This window comes from Fragaria vesca, linkage group LG5, assembly GCF_000184155.1.
Source record: "Fragaria vesca subsp. vesca linkage group LG5, FraVesHawaii_1.0, whole genome shotgun sequence".
Classification (NCBI taxonomy): domain Eukaryota; kingdom Viridiplantae; phylum Streptophyta; class Magnoliopsida; order Rosales; family Rosaceae; genus Fragaria; species Fragaria vesca.
In genome coordinates this window covers 9,147,065-9,169,635 of record NC_020495.1, presented here as the reverse complement: position 1 = coordinate 9,169,635, position 22,571 = coordinate 9,147,065, and the positions used below count along the sequence as shown (strand labels likewise).

General features: G+C 37.5%; 4 protein-coding genes across 4 annotated transcripts; 2 read left to right on the top strand and 2 right to left on the bottom strand.

Annotated features, from left to right (window-relative positions):
• Positions 1 to 3,389: 3,389 nt before the first annotated feature.
• On the top strand, positions 3,390 to 7,438 carry LOC101304674 (putative glucuronosyltransferase PGSIP7-like). The gene is made up of 5 exons (XM_004299391.1): positions 3,390 to 3,717; positions 5,282 to 5,540; positions 5,846 to 6,047; positions 6,173 to 6,320; positions 6,695 to 7,438. The coding sequence occupies exons 1-5, from the start codon at positions 3,449 to 3,451 to the stop codon at positions 7,191 to 7,193; spliced, it is 1,377 nt and encodes a 458-aa protein (XP_004299439.1). The 5' UTR covers positions 3,390 to 3,448; the 3' UTR covers positions 7,194 to 7,438.
• Positions 7,439 to 8,296: 858 nt separating this feature from the next.
• LOC101304384 (probable small nuclear ribonucleoprotein Sm D2-like) lies at positions 8,297 to 11,401 on the bottom strand. Its single transcript, XM_004299390.1, has 6 exons — positions 11,302 to 11,401; positions 9,432 to 9,487; positions 9,296 to 9,314; positions 8,957 to 9,034; positions 8,763 to 8,867; positions 8,297 to 8,670 (listed from the first exon to the last, which is right to left on the bottom strand). Exons 2-6 carry the CDS (start codon positions 9,434 to 9,436, stop codon positions 8,554 to 8,556), a joined length of 324 nt encoding a protein of 107 aa, XP_004299438.1. The 5' UTR covers positions 9,437 to 9,487; positions 11,302 to 11,401; the 3' UTR covers positions 8,297 to 8,553.
• A 2,977-nt stretch (positions 11,402 to 14,378) lies between these two features.
• On the top strand, positions 14,379 to 16,594 carry LOC101301500 (probable pectinesterase 68-like). The gene is given in 5 exon segments (XM_004301151.1): positions 14,379 to 14,704; positions 14,798 to 14,987; positions 15,160 to 15,366; positions 16,050 to 16,288; positions 16,438 to 16,594. Coding segments are annotated over 5 exon segments (1,119 nt in total).
• Positions 16,595 to 17,051: 457 nt separating this feature from the next.
• Positions 17,052 to 20,654, bottom strand: LOC101304096 (peroxisome biogenesis protein 19-1-like). Its single transcript, XM_004299389.1, has 5 exons — positions 20,273 to 20,654; positions 20,129 to 20,180; positions 19,458 to 19,740; positions 17,550 to 17,866; positions 17,052 to 17,365 (listed from the first exon to the last, which is right to left on the bottom strand). The coding sequence occupies exons 1-5, from the start codon at positions 20,310 to 20,312 to the stop codon at positions 17,320 to 17,322; spliced, it is 738 nt and encodes a 245-aa protein (XP_004299437.1). The 5' UTR covers positions 20,313 to 20,654; the 3' UTR covers positions 17,052 to 17,319.
• Between the last annotated feature and the right edge of the window lie 1,917 nt (positions 20,655 to 22,571).

Sequence of the window (22,571 nt, the reverse complement as noted above, 5' to 3'; positions counted from 1 at the left end):
TTAACGTCCACCGGTTTCACGACGACTGTTATTACTATATACATATTATTGATAGTATATTCTTTTCTGGGTTTGGTTCTTTCTTATTGTTTATTACTTAATTTGGAAATGTTGTTCCATACATCATCATGCATATTGGGAGTTCTGTAAATTAATTGCTGGAACTATTCTAAACATGTAGTGAATCCAAAAGTACGTTGATCGATCATAGATCCCACAATTTATTCTAGATCGAGAAGCTAGCTCTTACTAATTATCTCTTTCAATCTTGAGTCCAATCTGAACCTCCAACAAGTCTAGAAACATAAATTTTGGAAACCAAACGACTATAACGTACGTACTGACAACTAATTTATCCATAATTTCATCCCCCAAAACCATAGTCTCGGGTGCCGGTGCTTATGAACAACTCGATGGAAAGGTCAGTCACAATAATTTCCAAAGCTTCAGCCTTTGCCATAAGAATGTATTTTTATTCCATGAGAGACTCAACTTTTTCCTTGAGAGCCAATACTTCCTCATAGTTGTTGTCAACCACTTTGATCTTCTTCTCATGAGTGAAAAATTGCAGTCCAATATATGCTGCATCATCTTCGGCTGTTTTCTTAGTATGTTGCCATGTTCCTTCAAACTTCGGGAAAGACACATCATTTGTGGTAATAGTACACACTTGAACCTTGTTGCATGGAATGGTCCATCCAAAATGACAGTGAAAACGGGATCAACATCAAGCTTTTTACATGCGTCTCGGAACGAACAATTTAGTAGGCCATAATAATTTAGATTCCGTGGATCAATTTCAATTCAGTAGGAAGAACATCTTTACTGGACTTTGCATGAATGCCAAATAGTTTTTAAACTCTTTGACGAGTGATTTAGCTGCTGGAAGTCGAAGACCTGCGTTCATTGTTCATACTGATCGAGCAGCTTTAATTTCGATTTGTTGGTTAACTTCTGGACCTAACTGTGTCGTCAATCATCAGTTAATCCGTTATGTAGTATGCTTCAATCACTTGTAATGAATAAAGTTGGTTTGAAAGTTATAACCTCAAGTTTGAAGGCAATTGCGAGTAACAACTCTATTCAAGTTCGTACCTGCTGCATTTTTGGTTAAAGTTGTAGTTGCTATCACTATAAACCAATCTTTCTGTTTCAGTCTTTGAGATGATAATTTGTATTTTCTAGGTCTTGTTTTTTTTTTTTCGATACATTTTTCTAGGTCTTGTTGTATGTCTGTGTTACCAAAAAAATTTGGACCTTGTTTCATGTGAGAAGATCCAGATGAAATTACCGATGGACTATACCTAGATGAAACTATAAACCTATTTCAAGCCTTTTGCAAACCCAACCCCCAATACATTATGTATGAATGGGCCATTGGGCCTTAATCTCAAAATGCAGTTCTATAAGCTATTCGGATTTTTTTAAGTTTAGTAGAAGAATTTACCTCTAACCAAATATGCTTTCAATCACGGATCCACCAAGCAAGTTCTAGACTTCTAGCTGTGATGACTGCCATTAATTATCTTTGCGGCAATGAAACTATGGATATCAACATTAGAAGTAAAAGCTCCAACAAACTGATCTTTACAACCATGAAAAACAACACCAAATTATGAAACTATGGATATCAACATTAGAAGTAAAAGCTCCAACAAACTGATCTTTACGACCATGAAAAACAACACCAAATTCTCCAATACTCTCCTCATGCTTCCAAGCACCGTCTAAATTTATCATCCCTATATATAAGCTATTCGGATATGCATCACTCCAAGTATATATAAGCTATTCGGCAGGTTAATTACATATATCTTTTGGATGGTCAATATTATCATCCCTGCCATAAGACTTTCCAAATATATATTCTTTGTTAAAATGAATTCCTAATCTATACACATGTGATGTCATTCTTTCCACCATATATAGGAAAAAGAAGTTGAACAAATTAAGCATAAATCCCCTTCCGTCGACATCACCCACCTCAAGTACTATCAATCTATCATATAAGACCAAGACAATGTATATGTGTTGCCATATGCCAACCATACATACAGAGTTGTCTAAACTTTACAAATAAAATAGGACGATCGAAAACGATTGAAATGGTCGTTTTCGATCAATCCGCGAATTTATCATTCTAACATAAACCTATAAACCTATACGTTCAAATCAATCTGTCATCCCCTAAGCGACCTTGTATCGGACTTGCAGAATATTAAAAACAGCAGCAGAAGATTATTCGGGGACATATTCGATCGGGCTAGTCGATTAATGCTTTGCATAAAACCTACACCAGGTTTTCTGCAATCTCAATAAAAATGGTCGATCGATCATACTTTGTTTTTATAATATGTGGAGTCATCGATCCCACTCTCATTTCCGAGCATCCAGGTTCACACAGTGAATCCACACACTATAATATTCATACACTTGGCTAATGTTTATCATTTAGTCGGTTAACAACAAGTATTATTATTATTATTATTATCATCGGCATGATCTAGGCAAAATCACCATCTCCCTTCCTTAAAAACTATGGACTGCTTGGACGTATGTGTGGGTTTGGATAAGAGCTACATTTGTATTATAGGGAGTATCAAGAACTTTTAGAACTTTCATTTTCCTAATATTCTTTGTTACTGAATATTTTAATTAGTATGATGATCATTTGTCGTTGTTATGAGATAAAATGTATGTGCATTCTATATGTTTTTCGTATTTTACGTGTTTTTCGTAAGTGGATGATCGGATACTCGACCTCTTCGTATTCGTCAATCTTGTCGGCCTAGTCAAATTTCAGCTAAATCAACTTATATTGTGTTTGAAAATTTAATTTATGAACTAAAAATTAAGAAATTTATTAAAACACCCAGCTGTCACGTTATACAACAAGTGCAATCCAAATATGTAACCTTTGAATCATCGTAATTATAGATTCCATCCCAAGATTTTTTACCTCATCGAGTCGTCCACAAGAGCAAGAAATCTAGCTACAGTTTTAGGTAAGCTAATTTTTCTCGATCCCCAGTCAACAAACTCAACAAAACTTTCCGTTTTTCTTCGACCACCTCCTGACTCCCCTCCACACGTCCCCCTCCCATTGGCAGTCCCCAAACAGTAGAAACCAAATCAAATATTTCTTAAATCAAATAAAACCCCGAAAATATCTTGATCCCCACCATAAGAACACTCCCCGACGTTCCCGTACTCTCCGCCGGCTTCAGACACCAAAAACCTTAACGTATTACACCAATCATACAATAAGGCATAAAGCCTGCACCCGTTCTCGACCGTTAAACTCAGCCCCACCAACGTTTCAGATCCCATGAGCAACTTGCTTCTCTCATAAAAACCTTCCCCCGTTGTTTCCTAAACATTGGTGTTCAAACTCTCTCAAGTCTTCAATGGCGTCTCGGTGTTAGGAACAAGAGCGAGAGAGACGAAGATGGTGAGGGGCAGCATTGGAATACTGGCGGTGTTGTTTCTCTGGGTCTGGGAAACTACGGCGTATGGAGAGCTGAGCCGGCAGCCGCAGCAGCAGCAGAAACAGCACCGGAATGCGTACGCGGCGATGATGTACATGGGTACGCCGAGGGACTACGAGTTCTACGTGGCGACACGCGTCATGATCAGATCGCTTGTTAAGCTCAACGTGGACGCCGATCTCGTCGTCATTGCCTCGCCGGACGTCCCCCTCCGATGGGTCCAAGCCATGTAAGTCGTCTCATCCCCTTCTCTCTTTTTTCGTCTTCCCTGTTCTCGAGGGCTTAACGTGACATTAGAAAAAGCCAGGTTTTTCTTTTAGGTGTTGCTTTAGTTTTCTTTTTCGAGTCAACTTCGGTGTAAACTTAGGTCTACCGGCGTGTTGAAAACGGCGACCGGTTTGGTCGAGGCCACCAGTTTTCCGGTGGAGTTGGACGCGGCGGAGATATTTTGTGTTAGATTCGTGGGATTCCTAATAAGGATAGAAGATGGGTTGCTATCTACCATTTTTGCTCACATTTCGAGTCATACGGCACTATGTGATGTGATCACCTACCGTTGACTATCCGGTAAGGACAGGACCGGTGGTAGCGTCACTTTAGGGAGAGGAGGAGCTAGACGTTTCGTCTTTGCACGACGTGTGGCAGGTTGTTGTTGGTCGGCCTTAAAGTCGATGTAACCCAAGTGATGGAAACATTGTTGTCGACGAACCTCGTAAGACTAAATATGGGTCGAGAACTACAGTCCTATGAAAATGTTCGTCGAAAACAATGTTTTTATTGCAATCCAAAAAATACGTAGTCTTAAGAGGGTCGTCGAAAACAATGTTTTCAACCCATACTTGGTGTTAATTTCTCTTTCAAATGTGTGGGTTGACATGTTAGAAGTGTAGGAATGTAGGATTAGCCGATTTGATTTTAACCGATTTTAAAGCTTTTTTTGGTGTTTTTCCGATTTGTTGTTGACACAAGTTTAGAAACAAAAAACAAAATCATTTCTCCATTTTGGATATGTGATTTTTAAACCGCAATTTGAAAATTGAAATACTCTGAAATTCGAACTTGCATGAGTTCTATACAAGCAAATTTATTGATTAGATGTACATAGATCAGTCCAAGTTTTGGAAAACGATTCCTACAAAGGAATGGTGTTATATTATAGGATTTGAAATATAGGATAATTTCAAAGCACAACTATTTCTGAATACTTAATTTCTAATGGAACAAATATTCATCTGCATTTGCAAAGCGATTTGGTTTTATCTATGTAATGTGACAAGCACTTGTTGGTGGTTGTTTGTCATGCTGTGGTTTGTCAGATAGCCCTTTCTTTTGTCACATCAATACTAGTTGACAACTTGGGATTTAAACAATAACCCATCCCCATCCCCCAGCCAAGAACTTAAGGACCGGTTGAATCTGTAGACAACCTGTACAAGGATTCAAGGAATTGCTCCAAATGATACTACCTTCAAATTAGTTTGATATCACATATGAAGAATGAATAGGAAGTTCACCCTTTCTGGTTTTAAAGGTGCGGGTTTAAAGTTGGTGAAAAATAGATATAGCGGCTGAAAAATTTAGAGTATCGTTAGAACGACTTTTAGAATGATGATTCATAAAGCATAGAACGTTCGGATCATTGAATTGCATGAGACTACTAGCGTTCCTTGAAAAGAAATCTCTCTGATATGAAACTTATTAGTCTCCCTTTGATACCGTAACTACTAGCCATGGATAAGTTACATTGTTTTAGCTATTCAGGCATTTTAACAGATTCTGTTATTGCGACTCAGGGAACAGGAAGATGGGGCAAAGGTGGTGAGAGTGGAAAATTTGAACAATCCATACAAGGATCAGCACAATTTTGATAAAAGATTCAAGTTAACCTTGAACAAACTCTATGCATGGAGCCTAGTGCAGTATGACAGGGTGGTCATGCTTGATTCAGACAATCTCTTTCTCCAAAATACCGATGAGCTCTTCCAATGTGGTCAATTCTGTGCTGCTTTCATTAACCCTTGCATCTTCCACACTGGCCTCTTTGTGTTGCAGGTAATTGCTAGTTGCTACCATATTCAACCATATTTTGCTTGAAGAAGAAAATACATTTAAACAATGTCACCGGCTCGTTTGTCATTCAGCTCTTCGAATTCAATATTGTGCTATTTTACAACACTCGTGAGTTGTGACCGGAATTGGAGAATCACAAACTTCAAGTGCAAGTAGCATTACCCCTTAAAACTAGTTAAATTCTAGAGTGGAGTCTAATCTGGGACAATCATCAAAATCACCTTCTAGTTGAATTTCATCCTTTCCATACTTTTTTGCTGGGGCATCATTTATCTATATTATTGCAGCCATCAATGGAAGTGTTCAAGGACATGCTTCATCAGTTGGATATTGGGAAAGACAATCCTGATGGTGCTGACCAGGGTTTTATTGGTGGTTACTTCCCGGACTTGCTTAGTCAACCCTTGTTCCATCCACCCTCTGATGGCTCCAAGCTTAATGGAACCTACAGACTTTCTTTAGGCTATCAAATGGATGCTTCTTATTACTGTAAGTGAAACAAAATAACATATCAAATATTATAAATGAAATTTGGGAACTATTTTAGACTGCAGGTGATTTCTTGTCAAACTATGGTCTCTTATAGTTTCTTGGCCTGCTTTTGTCTGATCCAGATCTTAGACTGCACTGGAGTGTACCGTGCGGACCTAACAGTGTGATTACCTACCCCGGTGCAGCATGGTTGAAGCCATGGTATTGGTGGTCATGGCCTGTGCTTCCATTAGGCATATCCTGGCATAAACAACGTCATAATACTCTCGGGTAAGACCAAAATCCTTTACTTCAGTTTTACTCAGTTAGTCACCAAATTGAGGAGCTAAGTAATAATATGCTACCATACTTCCCATAAATGATCAAGGTTTAGAATAGTCGAAGATGAAAACCAAAAATACTTGTGTTAGTTGTCTAAGCACACACGAGTTCTGTCAAACGAACACTTTTCTACATGATCAATACAACAAGAATGCTCCTTCCCTACCCAGAAGTGACTAGTTTTTATTTCATGTACTTTCCTAGTTCCTACAGGAACTATAAACAATATACCCCTCCGGCCTATTGGATTATTGTAATTGATTGGTATGTACAGCTGCAAAACCATTCACCTTTTGCTGTCCTAATTGTCCTCTATATTACAGGTATGGTGCAGAGATGCCTGTGTTTGTAATACAGTTCATCATATTTCTTGGAATAATCACAGTGACACGTCTAGCGCGACCAAACATGTCAAAATTGTGCTATAGGCGATCGGACAAGGGCATAATACACACAGCCCTCAAAGTAATAGCTATGCTGTCCATTCTAGCTGCTTACACAGTACCTTTCTTGGTCATTCCCCACACGATTCATCCAATATTAGGCTGGAGTCTATATTTCCTCGCCTCGTTCACCCTCTGCTTCATTGCAGTCAATGCGTTTTCACTACCAATGCTGCCTGTTTTAGTACCATGGATTGGCATTTTCGGCGTTCTTTTGGTCATGGTATGCCCTTGGTTTCCAAATGGTGTTATAAGAGCTCTCTCTGTGTTTCTCTATGCATTCTGTGCAGCACCATTCTTATGGGTGTCTCTGGTTAAGATCATGACATCTCTTCAAGCTTCGCTTGAAAGGGAAGCATACTTTCCTAAGATTGGATGAGTCCTCTCCTAGTTTGACATGGAAGGCATATACAAATCCAGACAAGATTCACGCAGAGACAGGGCAACTTTTTGCGGATCTGGAAATTTTGTAACTTGGGGACGAGGGAGAACGGGTAAGAGATGGAAGCATTTATTTTGCATAGCCTTCCACCATTGCCTTTGTACTATAAACTGCATTGGTATTAGTTTGAACTGAACCCCAAAAGGGTAGTCCGGCAAGAAAAACGTCTGTAACTATACCAGATTGCTTATATTAGATTTTCTTTACATGGTGCAGCTCATGCATTTTAGTGGAAGAGAACTATTTAGGATGGACTATGAGGTAATTCTCAGCTAATTAAAAAAAAAAAAGGTAATTCTCAAAAAAAAGGAAAAAAAAAGAAAAAGAACTATGATATTTAGACGTATTGTATTATAAAGACACTAATGACATGTTTATTAACCTGGAATAAATTGAAAGTGGCGAAATTGATTCTGAGATGGCGGGATGAGTGAATTTCAGCGTTTACTACCATGGAGAAATTGTCAAGGTATTAGAATAGGTGTGGGTCCCACTTGCTTATCATGAATCGATTCTTTATAAACCTCCTAATCTGATAACCAATGAATCAACTTTTTCTTCTCAAATATCCTCACATAATTATAATATTTCTAAATTACCAAACCCTAAATAATTACAGACATTCTAGCTTCTTTTCTTATAAGTTAGTTTTAATTCTAATTTTATACGGTAAGCAAACAACATAAATCATAATGAGTTTTGTTTATGTTTTAATTCTTTATAATAAGTAAACAGTAAAATAAAATAAAATATTCTCATATCAATTTTTGTTGATACTGATTCATGATAAATTTCATTCCAAGTTAGTAAACGTGTCATAAACATATATTTGATTAAAGTTTGAAACAGTTCAAGACATATTTCATTAGAAAGACACTAAATACTTCAGACATTTTAGCCTGAGACTGACATACACGGTCGGTAAATCAGTTGATCGCAGTTCAAAACTCTTGTGAAAGTCTAGAGTTCAAAACTCTAGCGAAAGAAATGGAAAAATAGAAAACAATACGTAAGGCATCAAAAATGACTTGCCCAGCTTTCCAGGTTAAAAAAGACTTTTGCAGGATATAATGTTCACCAAATACCGCAATTAAAAGACAACAGTGCCACAACTTTTAACTCCAAACATATAGTTCTCATTCATTAGTCTAGATAAGTGATTAGTACTGAAATTTTTCCAGACTATACTGGATGAAGGTGCAGTTGCTTCTGTGCAACTTTTAGGGGATCTACAATCTACCACTCATACAAAACCCATTTCTACAAATCCTTGGAATTCCAAATGCTGCAGTACATCTTACTTAGGATTCCTAAGAACAATAATCACAGAATCACCGCGGAGGAACATCTTGCTGATGAATCTATCTTTGTTAACCGGTTGCGCTTTCTTCTTTCCCTTACCAGTTTTTGGCACCTGCATTTGACATGGATTAACACTGATTGGCAAAAAAAAAAAAACAAAGGAATATATACATAAAACACAGAAATAAGAGTTTTGGAAAATACCTCAGTCCACATCTCCTTAACATTCTCAAGAACCATGTTGCAATGCCTATCAAAAGCCCTCACACGGCCAAGAAGCTTCCTGTTATTACGACAATTGATGAGGACCTGCTTGCACAATGAGAACCAAATTGAATTAGAGATATAATTGTTGACAAGTGATAAAAGAATACTAATATTGTAACCATATATATTACCTGAGTGTTATTTTTGACACTCATCATCAGAACAGAAAGTGGTCCAGTATTGAACTCCTCTTCCTCATTCTTGGCACCCTGAAGCAATAAAGTTGGATTAGAACCAGATGGTTACATGAACATAAAAGCCATGATAAGGTAAGAATGACAATCTAAATCTGGAAAAGACTGGGATCCAAGAAAAACTCCAAGTGCTCAAAATACAATTTTTTAGAGGTGAAAACACAACAATTCTAATGGTAACACAAGAAATTGATTTCCTCTTAACCTCGTAGAAAATGTAACATTTCATGATCCAACGAAACAACATTTAGTAAAATCAGATCAAGTATAACTTACATCTTCCTCCATTGGCCGACTGGAAGAGAAGGGGCAATAATCACAAAACGAAGAAGAGAAACAAATGTCAGTAATTCAGTGAAAAGGATATCCAACAAACAGATTAATAACATGTCACACAAGTTAAGCTGTGTACCTCATCTTGAACCAAAGGATAGGCTTCTACACTTTCACGAAAATCTGAATATCAACCTGGCAAGGAATACATCAACCACATTAATAACAGTACTGAGGGGCACTGTGTTCTAAGAGAATAATAGCATAAAGATAATTAAAGGAGTTATAAGAGAACAATCAATAGCATAAATAACATAGCTGAAAAGGACACAGAATCCTTCAAACTAAACTGTGGCCCTAGAGATATGGTCCAAAGTATATATAAATAAGTCCCTTCAGTTCAGGTCTCCAAAAAGCTTCCGCATGGAGCATCTCGGAAAAAATGTTTCAATCATCATCAGGGGCAACATAAAACCATACCAACAACTAAACAGTGTCCCTAACAACCAAGAAAAAGTGTCAAATACAATATGCATCCTTAGAAATATGATTGTAAGTATAATTTAAGTATATATAAAAAAGCCTCCAGTTCAGGTCTCCAAAATTTTCCACAAGGAGCATAAAGTAATATAAAAAATAACTTAATAGACTCGATCACCAAATGGTTTAGCTCTCCAAATAGTTTAATGCTACGGATCTTGGAAACAAAAGTACTTTGAGTCCTCATCAAAAGACAGAAGGTACTTTGGTACACTATCTACCCTACACATAAAGCACACATAAAAGCCTCTTCAGTTCAGGTCTCCAATATTTTTCCGCATGGAATATCTCGGAAGAACGAAAGTATTTTGATTCATCATCAGGGGCATAACAAAGACACAAAATTGATTCAAATACAGTAATATATATCCTAGTCAAAATTATATTTAGTCTTTGTATACTGTAAGTTCATATAAAGAAGCCTCTTCAGTTCAGGTCTCCAAAATTCTTCCACATAGAGCATAAAAGCATCTCAGAAGAACGAAAGTATTTTTTGGATCATCATCAGGGCAAATAGAAATTACATAACTTAGTAGACCTTTTATTTTTTCAAAATAATTTAATTTTCTAAAACTGTAAACCCGTAATAGAAGACAAGTAACTTATGCACAATTGTAAGCAACACAAACTAGCCTCTTCAGTTCAGGTCTCCAAAAATGTTTCCACATTGAGCATAGCGCATCTCGGAAGGACGAAAGTACTTTTTGAATCATCATCAGGGGCAATGCAAATTACATAACTTAATAGTCTTTTATTTTTCAAAATAATTTAATGGTCTAAATACCATAACCCAAAGGAGATGTAATAGTAGACAAGCAACAAAAACTAGCCTCTTCAGTTCAGGTCTCCAAAAATGCTTCCACATTGAGCATAACACATCTCGGAAGAACGAAAGTATTTTTTGAATCATCATTAGAGGCAAGAAGTGGTCGTATATTCCGACTCTTTGTTGATTATGTCAAAAAGCAACTCAAGTTCAAAAGCCCAATACAAACCAATGAAACGCAAAGAGAACACACAGAAAGATGAATCTTTCCTCAAACAAATACACAAATTAAAAAACAAACAACCACTGCTAAACACAAGAACAATCACAATGCTTAAATTGGATTTTAAACAACGAAAAATCTTCCAAACAAAATAAAAAACTAAACTTGAACTCAGTTCAATACCCTTGGGCTTATCAAAGCAGATCACAGAAGGACTTTCGTGTTAAACCAACTACTCAGAATCAGTTCATCTTCAGCATAATACACAGACACGGATCTATGGCCAGTAATATATAGCAAGTTATACGCTAACAAGAACCTAAATCTTTTTGAGCTACAGAATCGTTAAATTCTCACCGAATCGATAACAGATTCAAACTACAAATCTTCAATCAAACCTAACAGATAAACAGCAGAGAGCATATATAAAAAGAGCGAGTGATAAAGAAGTAAGAATTTAACGATGAGAATGGTTCTCACCGAGGGATGAAGCGCCGAGAGAGAGAAGGAGAGGGCGGTTGATGTGAGAGTGAGGGATCTAGGGTTTATGTAAAGGGGGAAGACGAATTGAAAGTTAAGGGAAATATTTAGGGCCGGCCGCTTGAATGAGTTGGAAAAGCATATTTGGGCCACAAACTTTCTTTGTTTTGTTAGTTTGTGTGATATACAGGCCCACAGACCTGTTTTCGTCTGAGAGAAGTATAAGACCATTTGTAATCACTAAACCAAATAAGAGCTCACAAAGTTCTCTTCTTTACGGCTTGGTTTGATTAATTGATTTGAAGATTCGAGTATTTTTGAAAGAAAAACCAATTAGTTTTTTTTTTTTTTTCGGGTAGAAAGAATAGTTTTTTGTGCTATGTAAGCTTAAAGAGTTTACATAGATAATGGAGAGAGAGAGACTCGTTCGTTAAAGATTCTTATTATTTTCTTGTTCGTTTTTGAGTGCTTCTCAAGTGTTATGAAATGTTCATATGATTATTTTGTTATCCATCTGCAAGCAAAGAATGTGATTTTCTTTACACCTACAAGTTTAGGATAGATAGATAATGGACCAGATAAGACAGTTGTGTAACGTGACATGTATGTTCGACTTATTAATCAAAACATCTCGAAATCATCACATTCACACCTTTATTATTGTAAACCATCTCAACTGTTTGGGTTGGCTTAAGTAAGGATAGTTCGCAAAACAAAAACAAAAAAAGAGTAAGGATAGAGGGAAGAGAAGTGGTTTGAGATTATGGTATGTTAACATTCTCTTCTCTTCAATTTCACCAACAAAAACAACCTATATTATCATTAATAGTTCTCTCAACCTCCTTTGTTAGATCTCATTACTAAGGTGTTGGTCAGGGAATTATGATCGAAATGATCAAGAGACATGTATTATGCATGTAGCAAAAAAGTTCACACTCGATCATACTTCAAGCACACTCTCTTTAAGTTGGCCTGCCCTAGCTAGAGAGAGCCATTACAATCGGATTAACAGGAACCAAGGATCATCTTTGAGATGCATTAAGACTCAAGTAGTATCTATTGTAACATGTATGTTTTGCCCTTTTGCATATATCATATATGTGATGCCACAGACATGCAATTCAGACTGATCGATAAGAAGCAACTCATGTACAAATCTGGGTACGAATACGATCTATCTCTATATATCCAGATTGAGTTTCAGTCGATGATCAGGTTCTGCGTTGGCCGGCCGGGCTCAGATCCCAACGTTCGGAAAAATAAGTGGGGACTGAAAATATGTCTCTATGGAACATGGAAGCTAGTGAGCTAGAATACAAAATGGTATTTAACCATGCCTGGACCATAACCTAGCAGCTTTGTCATCCTCGTGCACACCACCACCACCACCACCACCACACCACAGATACAGTAATTTGATTATTTCGGATATTGTAGGGCAAACTTATATAACCGTTTGAATTTAATTTGAACGAAGCAGAAGAAGAACACGCAGCAAGAAGAATGAGATGTATGCTTGGAAAAAGATGGGACTGTATGTTATTAATAACTCCATTTTTCTGTTTGTTATAGTCTGGATCGTACTACCAGCCAGCAGCTCTGAACCATTAAGTTAATATGTTAACCATAACGGATCGAATTCCCTTCTTGTTATTGGGGACCATGTGGGTTCTTGTAGGTAGAATTCTTGGACTAAAATCTTACACACCATTGTGTTGCGCACTATAACTCTACAAGTCTAACTCCATTCATCCGAGTTAACGTACTCAACTATTTTTTTCAAGTAAGAAACTCAATTACAAAGTACGAATTACGAAGTGTTTCCAACTCGATCACACTAAAAACAGTAAGAGGAGACAGACAGCTACAACTCTATGGACTAGAGACCCTACATCCGAACTCAATAATGTAAAAATTACAAACAAATCTATCATAATTACCACTCACGCTTGCTAACCTTGTCGTCATCATTGACGCTAACTAGCAGCCGTGAGATGGTAAAGAGTTACTCAACGATGGAGACTTATTTTTGCTAGCTAGTTTTCTTATGAAATCTGTCGGAGTACGTCACGTATTGGAAGCTTTTCGGTCCGGCAGTCTGGCACCGATCAAATAGTTATAATTACCGATAAGAATACGATCGACTTCAAAGAGATAAAAACGCAGATTTCTAAAGCGGACGGTCACATTGCTGGAAATGTGTATGAATAACTCGCACGCTTTGATCAAATGTGCAGGGAAAGTAGGTAGTTTAGTCAAAACTGCTTTTTTCTATCATGATATATAGAAACGAGCTAGTTCATGATCAGTTCATCTGCTACATTTGTTTCTGTCTGAGAAATTCATCTGATTAGCCGCGACTCTTTCTCCCTACTACTATTTTATAAGCAATTGGTGGAATTCACAACCTGAGACTCTGAGAGCAAGCGAAACCAATACTTAATGATTTTTATACGAATGCATGCTGCTGTTACCCTAGAGAAAACTAAGCAGCAGACAGCGATCGAGATAGTAATTAACCCATGCCTCAAGATAACCTAATCAACCTACAACTTGCCATAATCGACTCCCACTTTCCCAAATCAGCTTCTGCATTATTCTAATACTGGATTAGCTTAGTGTCAAGCAATTACTAAAATCACGGATACACAGTAGTGAGCTAGATTCCAAGGTTAGACAGACATATTGTAAGAGCTAGTTAGGTATCTGACTGATTTGTATGCATTACAGCAAAGCTACCCAAGAAGATAATGACAACAATTGAGAAACCAAAAGCCAACCCATGTAACTAGCTCCTTATCTCTACTGTAAGGCAACGAAGGAAGGAAGCCTAACAAAAAATAACCGTTAGAAATGAAGAAAATTTCCCCCCTAAAATACAAACATAATAGAAACACAGATTATGTATAAATGTGTTGGTTTGTTTGTCTCCCACAGATATAGAGCGTACTTGGTCCAATAGTCGAATACTCGAATCTAATATAACCTACGAGAACAAGCACACTAAGACATTCCTTCTCTTTCTCTAATCTCTCTGACCAATCCATTTAATGCTATTCTAATTCAAATTTGATTCAATGGCTTCTCTTCCATCATCTTCATTCGTTTGTTTCTACTTCTTTGGTTTCATACTCACTTTGCTGTTGTTTCATGCAGAACCAACTCAAGCTAGAAGAAGCAGCTTTGATATTCTCAGCTCTCCTGCGACAGGAGATAGTAATAGTAGCAGCTCCTCCAACCATACCAGCAACCAGCGGAAGTGGGTGGGGCCGGTTGGCTACCTACACATTACCGTGGACATAAGAGGTTCCGGTGACTTCATGTCCGTCCAGTCCGCCGTCAATGCAGTTCCGGTCAACAATACGGTCAATGTTGTCATCCACATCAAGCCAGGATGTTACATGTAAATAAGATTCTCTATACAATGTCAAGCATATGATCATAATGTGTTTATTTGGTCTCAGAGGTTTACATGGAGTTTTGTGGGGTTGTGCAGAGAGAAAGTGGTGGTGCCCGCGACGAAGCCGTATATAACGTTTCAAGGAGCTGGGAAGGATGCGACGGTGATCGAATGGCACGACAGAGCCAGTGACCGTGGAACTAATGGACAGCAGCTGCGGACTTACAGAACCGCTTCTGTCACTGTGTTTGCCAACTATTTCTCAGCCAGAAACATTAGCTTCAAGGTAGCTCAAAACGTTTTCTTGCCGGACAGACTAACGGTTGTTAGCATTTCATTATATGTGTGACGTTTGACGTTTAAAACAGTAATATAACAACATAACATATGTCTAGTACTATGTACATGATTAGTACATTACCGTTATCGTGTAATGCTAATGTGTGGATTTGTTACAGAATACGGCACCGGCTCCGATGCCGGGGATGCAAGGATGGCAGGCGGTGGCGTTTCGGATATCGGGAGACAAGGCATACTTCTCCGGCTGCGGGTTCTATGGCGCCCAAGACACACTCTGCGACGACGTTGGACGCCATTACTTCAAGGAGTGTTACATCGAGGGTTCCATAGATTTCATCTTTGGAAATGGCCGCTCCATGTACAAAGTAAGCACCTAGCTAGCCAGCTAATTTGTATTTTACAACCATAAGTACTTCGCTAATTTGGTTTGCTAAATAATTTGTCCTCGTCTCAATGTCTTACCCTCCAATCAAGATCTAGTGCTTGTCTTGAAAAATGTGCATGCAGACATATACGAGTGCTGATGTGATGTGAGGAAAAAAAATGGAAACCCGTGACCTCGAAATGGTCGTACGTAGCTTGATAAGTGCATTATTGGTATGAATCTGGCAAAAGAAAGAGAATGATGTTGCAGACAGTGATCCATCACTTTTGAAAGAAGGAAGCTAATTTTTATCACCTTCCCCATTTTTATGTGTTAGTGGCAACAATTTTCATCACCAAACCTGAAGTTGTGTAATATGAGGCTAGTAATTTAACAGGTTTAACGATGGTTTAAATGGAGTTGTAGCCGTTATCGACAGTGAAGTTACGTCTGTGTTTTAGTATTTACTTTCGTATGCAGAAGCAAACGTTTTAAGTTTTAATCGTGTTTGATACCTTTTATGTAACAAAGAAAAAACGGCATGCAGAATCATTTCCAAGCACCAATGTTCCAAATGGTGTTTGTCAATCTCAGTCTCTTTTTCAAACAATTGTTACTGTTTTACAGTGACTTTTTTGGTTGCAATGAGTTGGTTTGACTTGTTAACCATTTTACTGTTGACAGGACTGTGAGCTGCACTCAATAGCTACCAAGTTCGGCTCCATTGCTGCTCAGTTCAGAAAATCACCGGACGATAAATCGGGCTTTGCTTTTCTCAACTGCCGGGTAACGGGTAAGGGTCCACTCTATGTGGGTCGGGCCATGGGCAAGTACGCCAGGATCGTATACTCCTACACATACTTCGATGACGTGGTCGCCCATGGTGCCTGGGATGACTGGAACACAACTAGTACAAAGTGAGTGTGCTACAGTAACTTTGAAAATAACAAAGAGTTTCGAAAAATAAAAAACCGAAGAGTTTCGACGCATCATTTGGTGAACAAATTTTCCGATTTTGGACTTTTGGGTTATTGTTGTTGCTTCATAATGATGTGTTATTGTTTGGGTGCAGGACTGATTTTCTAGGAGTGTACAAGTGCTGGGGTCCCGGAGCAGAAGCGTTGCGCGGTGTTCCATATGCCCCGGAGCTTGATTTCGACTCGGCGCACCGATTTCTGAGGAAGAGCTTCGTCAATGGAAGGCACTGGATATCCCCCTCTGATGCTTAACTTGGCCGTACATATCCCGTTATACATTCTTCCAACATCCCATTCTTTGATTCATTCTCATACTCCATTCGAGCATTCTTTCATTCAATTCTGAACAGATTTCACACAGATTTGTATTACCTCGCTTCGAATAATCATGATGCCCCATTTGGCTCATGTATCGTTCACTACTCACTACATGTAATTCATATCACTTCATTTTACTTGGAAATACAATGCTTACAGCTGCATATTGATTTATAGGCGAGAACATACTGCAATTAAGTCCCTGCCTAACAAAATTCTGAAGGAGTAAACTGTGTTCTGCATCTGAATATTGCTACCCCTACGAAGCAAAACCCCATTTACATTGTCCACATTCCAAAGAACGAGGATAAAGGCTGTTTATGTTGTGCCTTGCAACATAACCACAGCCATAAACATAAAATAGGGAAAAATCTACCTCAGGATACCAATAAATAAACAGAATAATCTACTTCAGTAGTTTCTAAGAAATTTTCAAATTTTCCTTCACATATCACCAAATTTTATACAAGCTCACATGCCCTAAACCTTGATCTGAAATTGGCAACTAAAAATTATAAGTTGAGATAATAATACTGTAACTTTAAGCCTAATAACTTTATTTTTCACAATATTGAGAAAAGAAAGATATCCGTGTGCCCACAAGGGATAAAGGAAACAATTAAGAGGAGATGTAAATTGCCCAGGGTGAAGACATTTGCTCACATTATACAACAATTTCCCTGCGACTCTAGCATCTCTGGAGATCTGCAAAGGAGAGCAAGAGCAATGTTGGTCATTAAGTTGATAGAACTTATCAAAGACACTCCTGTTCTTTCGTAAGATACTACTGTGGTTATCAATACATTTAGATTTGAGATGTATATGAACTTTGAAACTTGCATGTAAATGTAAACCGCTAGTTATTGTTTATCAACAGTAGAAGACTTACATTTGTCCAAGACTAGCTAGATCAAAATCAGGAGCAAGCTCCTGAACAATAGCATTAGGTGGTTGGCCGCATTCTTGCATTTTCTGCATAATTTCAAAGATTTTGTTGTAGTTGCCAGAATCATTTTCATACACTTCATTAAGTTCTTTAATGAGTTCACACTGGTGGAAACAACGATCATATTCTTCTTTACTCAAAGTTGCTTCATTATCCTTCAACCACTTTGGATACTTTTCCCCAATTTCCTTCATTGGTTCGTAAAGAATCTCCTTGGACAAAAGCTGTTGCATCATGGTCTCAACCATAGATCCCATGTCCTATACAAACAGGGGAAATATAACAATAAAAATATATTAGAAATCGAGCACATAAGGTTCTACCAGTTTGACAAAGTCTAAGGGGGACATTGACAAGATAATGCATATGATATGTAGCAAATAATCAAAACATTAATAACTAAATATGCCATTAAGATCAACAGTAGCAATGCACAAAAATAAGAGTTCATTACTCTGATAATTTACATAATACAGAGACGAGTCGTATAGCCCACTTAGGTCAAAACTTCAGATTTTAATAGCCAAAACAACGTAAACAGAGAGTAGTCTCACATATATATATATACAAGTTAACTTTCAAAAAAAAAAAATACAAGTTAGATGAAAATGAAAAACAAAAATAAAAAGAATCAAACAACAAAGATACTCGTTCAATAAGTCTCTTATGGCGGGATACTCCTGTACGTATATGCAGGCCCGCTAAAGAAAAACTTAAAAAAAGAAAAGATAAAAGGAGTCAAAAGCATTAGGCACAAGAATTTCAGAAAACATATTTGTCTATCCCATTTGATTGGGATTCACTTCTAAAATTCCCAGTGGAAAGGAGTATAAATGATAACAAATTTTTTTTCTTAAACCTGGATAGAGATTTGTGAGAGGAAGTAATTGGAACAGACATATTGAAACCTAATTTTTTTTTTCTTAAACCTGGATAGAGATTTGTGCGAGGAAGTAATTACAATTACTGCATCTCTCACTAAAAAATGCATTTTGATTTGCAACAATTGTAAAGTACAATGCCCCTCAATAACTCTTACATTCACTGTTTGACTAACTCTTAAGATATAACAACAGAAATTTTTCTATAGACCAGAAGGCATTGGCCTGTTCTGCTTCCAAAGAAGATTCTCTTCTAATCAATTTACTCTTTCTTGTTAAATCTTAAGCTATAAAATGAACTCAACCTGATCAAGTCATCACCTCCAATATTTTCAGGAAAGTATCTGTTGTTCATGCTTTAGCTTATAGCCACATATTTCAAAGAATATTGTAAAACCAAGCCTACACTACTTTGTGCTCTCATGGATGCAGCGAACTGCCAAATGGTCGGTAGATTTTGTGATTGACTCATCTCTTATAATATAACTCGAGCACAACCATAATCCAAATATAATTGGGTTTATTCATGATTCCATAAGAATCTGGATCCCACACATATCCATAAACCAAGCTGGGACAAGGTTGAACAGAATAAAATTATAGTGCTAAACCAAGCAAAACTCATGCGGTACTTAAAATCATGAGAGAGAGCAGAATCACACACCCTTTGCAGTTAAGATAGACCATTTTAACACGTTTAGAAGAAAAATTATTAACGTGTTTTTGAGTAAAAAAAACGGAGGATAAGTTCAGCGACTGCGATTGTATCAAACACCAATTTTAGTTTTAAACACCATATGCCAGCTTCAAATATGATAAAACTCAAGCATAACTGTGTCTCAATTACAATTCGCAAACCACTAACAGTACAAGCTCCATAAAGACTCATCCAAACAGTTAGCAATGTAAACTTCACATTCAGCACAAACACATTAACTTGACATTCATACGACAAGAGAAAGCAAATTACCTGACCGCCAGCAAGTTCCTCAAACTGCTTGACCCAATCCTCCATCATCAGGTCCTTGGAAAAATCATCTGCCCCAGGTTGTGGACTCATGCTTTCCAGTCCCCTAACAGCCTCTCTTGTCTGCTCTCTGAGCTTATCAAGTGCCTCAGTAACATGGGATCCACCCGCAACCTTTTGCTTCCCCTTTTTCTTAGCTTTGAGGTCAGGTAACCCCATTCCAAGTCCTTGAACCCCAGCAGGCAAGGAAGGAAATTCTCGCTTGGTCTCTACAGTTTCTTTACTTCTACAATCAGCAAACGAAAATAAAACATTCAGTTTGGAGCATAAAGCTTATGCACTCCATCGGTGCAATGAGATTTCCTAAAAGACATTATTTCACGCGCCTTATTCTACCACTTTCTCTACGGTTCGATGCTATCGAAAAACATAAATACATCACATAGGCAATGCCATTGAGCAAAACAAACTACAAACACCCATTATGTAATTTTTCTACTGAATTGTACACAAAATGGTTTTCTTGGTTCTACAATCATAAAAATTTCTAGAGACAACCTTATTGAATCATTATAAACTGATTGGGGAGCAAAGAAGTAAACTCAGAAACTTATGAAATCCTTAATTGCAAAGTAAAGGTTAAATCTTTGAAGCTCTGAAGAAAAAGATAGAACCTTTCGAGGGAGGGTTTGCTGAGGTTGAGATTCTGGAAGTCATCTAAAGCACCTGCAAAAGCAATTTCGAAAAGGTAAAACAAACAAGAATTTCAGAGAGAGAGAGAGAGAGAGGGAAAGGGAGAGTAAAGGTTTAGTCTTCACTGTCAAGGAGTTGGTCTAAATCGTCGGAGTGGTCAGCCATGGATGAAACTTGGGAGGTTTTCTGTGTTGGGAAAGCAAATATGGGATTGAAGGGGATTGAGGAGGCAACGCCGCAGCAATAACAATGACTCGATTTAACTACTAGATATGGGCCGAGGTCTTCAGCTTTCAAGGTATTTCCAAAGTATCTACCTGTTTATCTTTGCGGTAAAGTATCTACCCGTTTGTTTATCGAGTTATAAAATTTTTATATCCGGATCCGATTGGTTACCGGCCGGATCATTGATAGATCGATTCAAATCTGTATCCGATCAGTTTACAGATATCCGTCTTGTTAGTTTGATCAGTTTATAACAATGAATATTCTTAAATTTTAAGTAACACTATCAGAATTTTATCATACATAACCATATATAAACATCTAAGAGAGAAACAAAATAGCAAGGTCAAAAAATGAGAAGACACATATGTAGTAGGCCCCATTGAATCGGTTGACATATTTAAGAGGAAAAAGCTACCATTAGAAATTATCGACCAAACATTTAGTCGGGTAATAAGACATGTGGTGCATCGATTTTGGGCTAAGAGGCCACACCATGGCATTGGCTGTTGAGGTGCACTTGCTCTTAGCGTCTCTGATGTATTACTAAAAGATGATCTCCGCTACTTCTACAAATTTCATTGTATTAATGGGTATGTCGATTTCTATGTACCACTTAAGGGACTACAACTACTTTTTTGTTTGTCTGTAGACTGGTTTTCGATAAATATATTATCAATGTTCAATGTTCTAAAAGGCGCTAAGCGATACGAGGGCAGTTACGCGCAACCTAGACGAGGACTAAACGATAATTTTTTTTATTTTTTATTTAATCATTAGAAAAATATATAATATCTTATAATATTTGAAAATAGTCAAATATACACACTTTTAGAAGTTCTACCACAATTTGCCATAACAACCCTTACATGTGAGCAACCCGACACACAAATGAATAATAACAAACTTATACACTTCTATTTCAAAAATAAATCTCAACTCTTAGAGCCTCCTGCTCGTTACAATACAACATCCCCATTAAAAAAATAAACATATAAGGTGGAGCACCAAGCTTCCTAGATGAAAGACAAAACATTTTGTTGCTGCCTAGCGTCTCGGCGCCTTTTAAAACATTGTATATGCCATCTTCATAAAATAAAAATCAAAAGATGAAAGATTAAGGAAAAATGGGAAGCAAAGACTGAATTTTCACCTTTTTGCAACAATTGTTACTGGTTTACAGGACTTTCGGTTGAGATGAATCGGTTTGATGTTTTAACATTTTACTGTTGGCACAAGATCAAAACATAAGAAATCAGTAAGGTCAAACATGAAGACAGCACATTTTTTTCCTTTTGAGCTCCACGTTAGTGTGTTAACAAACATGAATGTCATTAAGTGGATGCTGAAGCATGCTGAGAACCTAAGCAAGATATTTTAATTTGATAAGCTTCTTATTATTCTGTGGGCACTTTAGAAGAATAGAAACACCAATCTCTGGAATGGTGTTTGCTCAAACTTCTACTGACATTGTGTTTAGCTCTATAGCTTGGAAGAATTTAGAAGAATTTAGAAAAGCAAGACAATCAGCGTCTTCAAAGCAGGAAGGTGGAAACTAAATGTTGATGGTAATTGTATACCAAACCAGACAAAGGGTGGACAAGTTACTGTGCTGGGTGATGAAAATGGCTGGTTAAAAGGCTGCCTTTGCGCTTCCTATGCAGCATGTTGCTGCTGCCAAATAAGTGAAGTTGCTTCGAATTAAGGAAGGCTTGCAATTGCTTCAGTCCTTGCATGTTCAACCAGTTGTGCTGGAAATAGATTGTCTTGAAGCCACAACTGATCTTGTCAATCCAAGGTATGACTGCTGGAATCATTGATGATATCAATACAGCTATGTACACCTTTCAAGATTTGCATATTAGTTTTTCACCTATAACTTGTTACACAGTAGCTCATAGGCTAGAAAGTTTAGCTTTTGATGATGCTTATAGATCAGTTTGGATTGGTAGTCCTCCAGATTGAGTTCTGGACTTATTGAACCTCCTTGAGGTTCTAATGCAATAAAGATAAATCATTGATGAAAAAAGAAATTATAAGAAATCAGGGACTCGCTTTTCTTAATAGCCGGTTGACAGTACGAGTACATCTTATGTGGATTGGTGCATTCATTCATGCGGATGAACTTCAGCAAAGAGGCTGGTGTCCCTGTTTATGGCCCATGGGTATCACATTGACAAAGTTCTTCCTCACAACCAC

Coding starts and splice junctions, on each gene's coding strand:
- LOC101304384 (XM_004299390.1), bottom strand. Junction 8,868..8,956: donor GTGTCAAAAATAACACTCAG/GTAATATATATG, acceptor TTGTGCAAGCAG/GTCCTCATCAATTGTCGTAA. Junction 8,671..8,762: donor TTAAGGAGATGTGGACTGAG/GTATTTTCCAAA, acceptor TGTCAAATGCAG/GTGCCAAAAACTGGTAAGGG.
- LOC101304674 (XM_004299391.1), top strand. CDS start 3,449: ATGGTGAGGGGCAGCATTGGAATACTGGCGGTGTTGTTTCTCTGGGTC. Junction 3,718..5,281: donor CTCCGATGGGTCCAAGCCAT/GTAAGTCGTCTC, acceptor ATTGCGACTCAG/GGAACAGGAAGATGGGGCAA. Junction 6,321..6,694: donor CAACGTCATAATACTCTCGG/GTAAGACCAAAA, acceptor TCTATATTACAG/GTATGGTGCAGAGATGCCTG.
- LOC101304096 (XM_004299389.1), bottom strand. CDS start 20,312: ATGGCTGACCACTCCGACGATTTAGACCAACTCCTTGACA. Junction 20,181..20,272: donor TTTAGACCAACTCCTTGACA/GTGAAGACTAAA, acceptor TTGCTTTTGCAG/GTGCTTTAGATGACTTCCAG. Junction 19,741..20,128: donor AGCAAACCCTCCCTCGAAAG/GTTCTATCTTTT, acceptor TGCTGATTGTAG/AAGTAAAGAAACTGTAGAGA.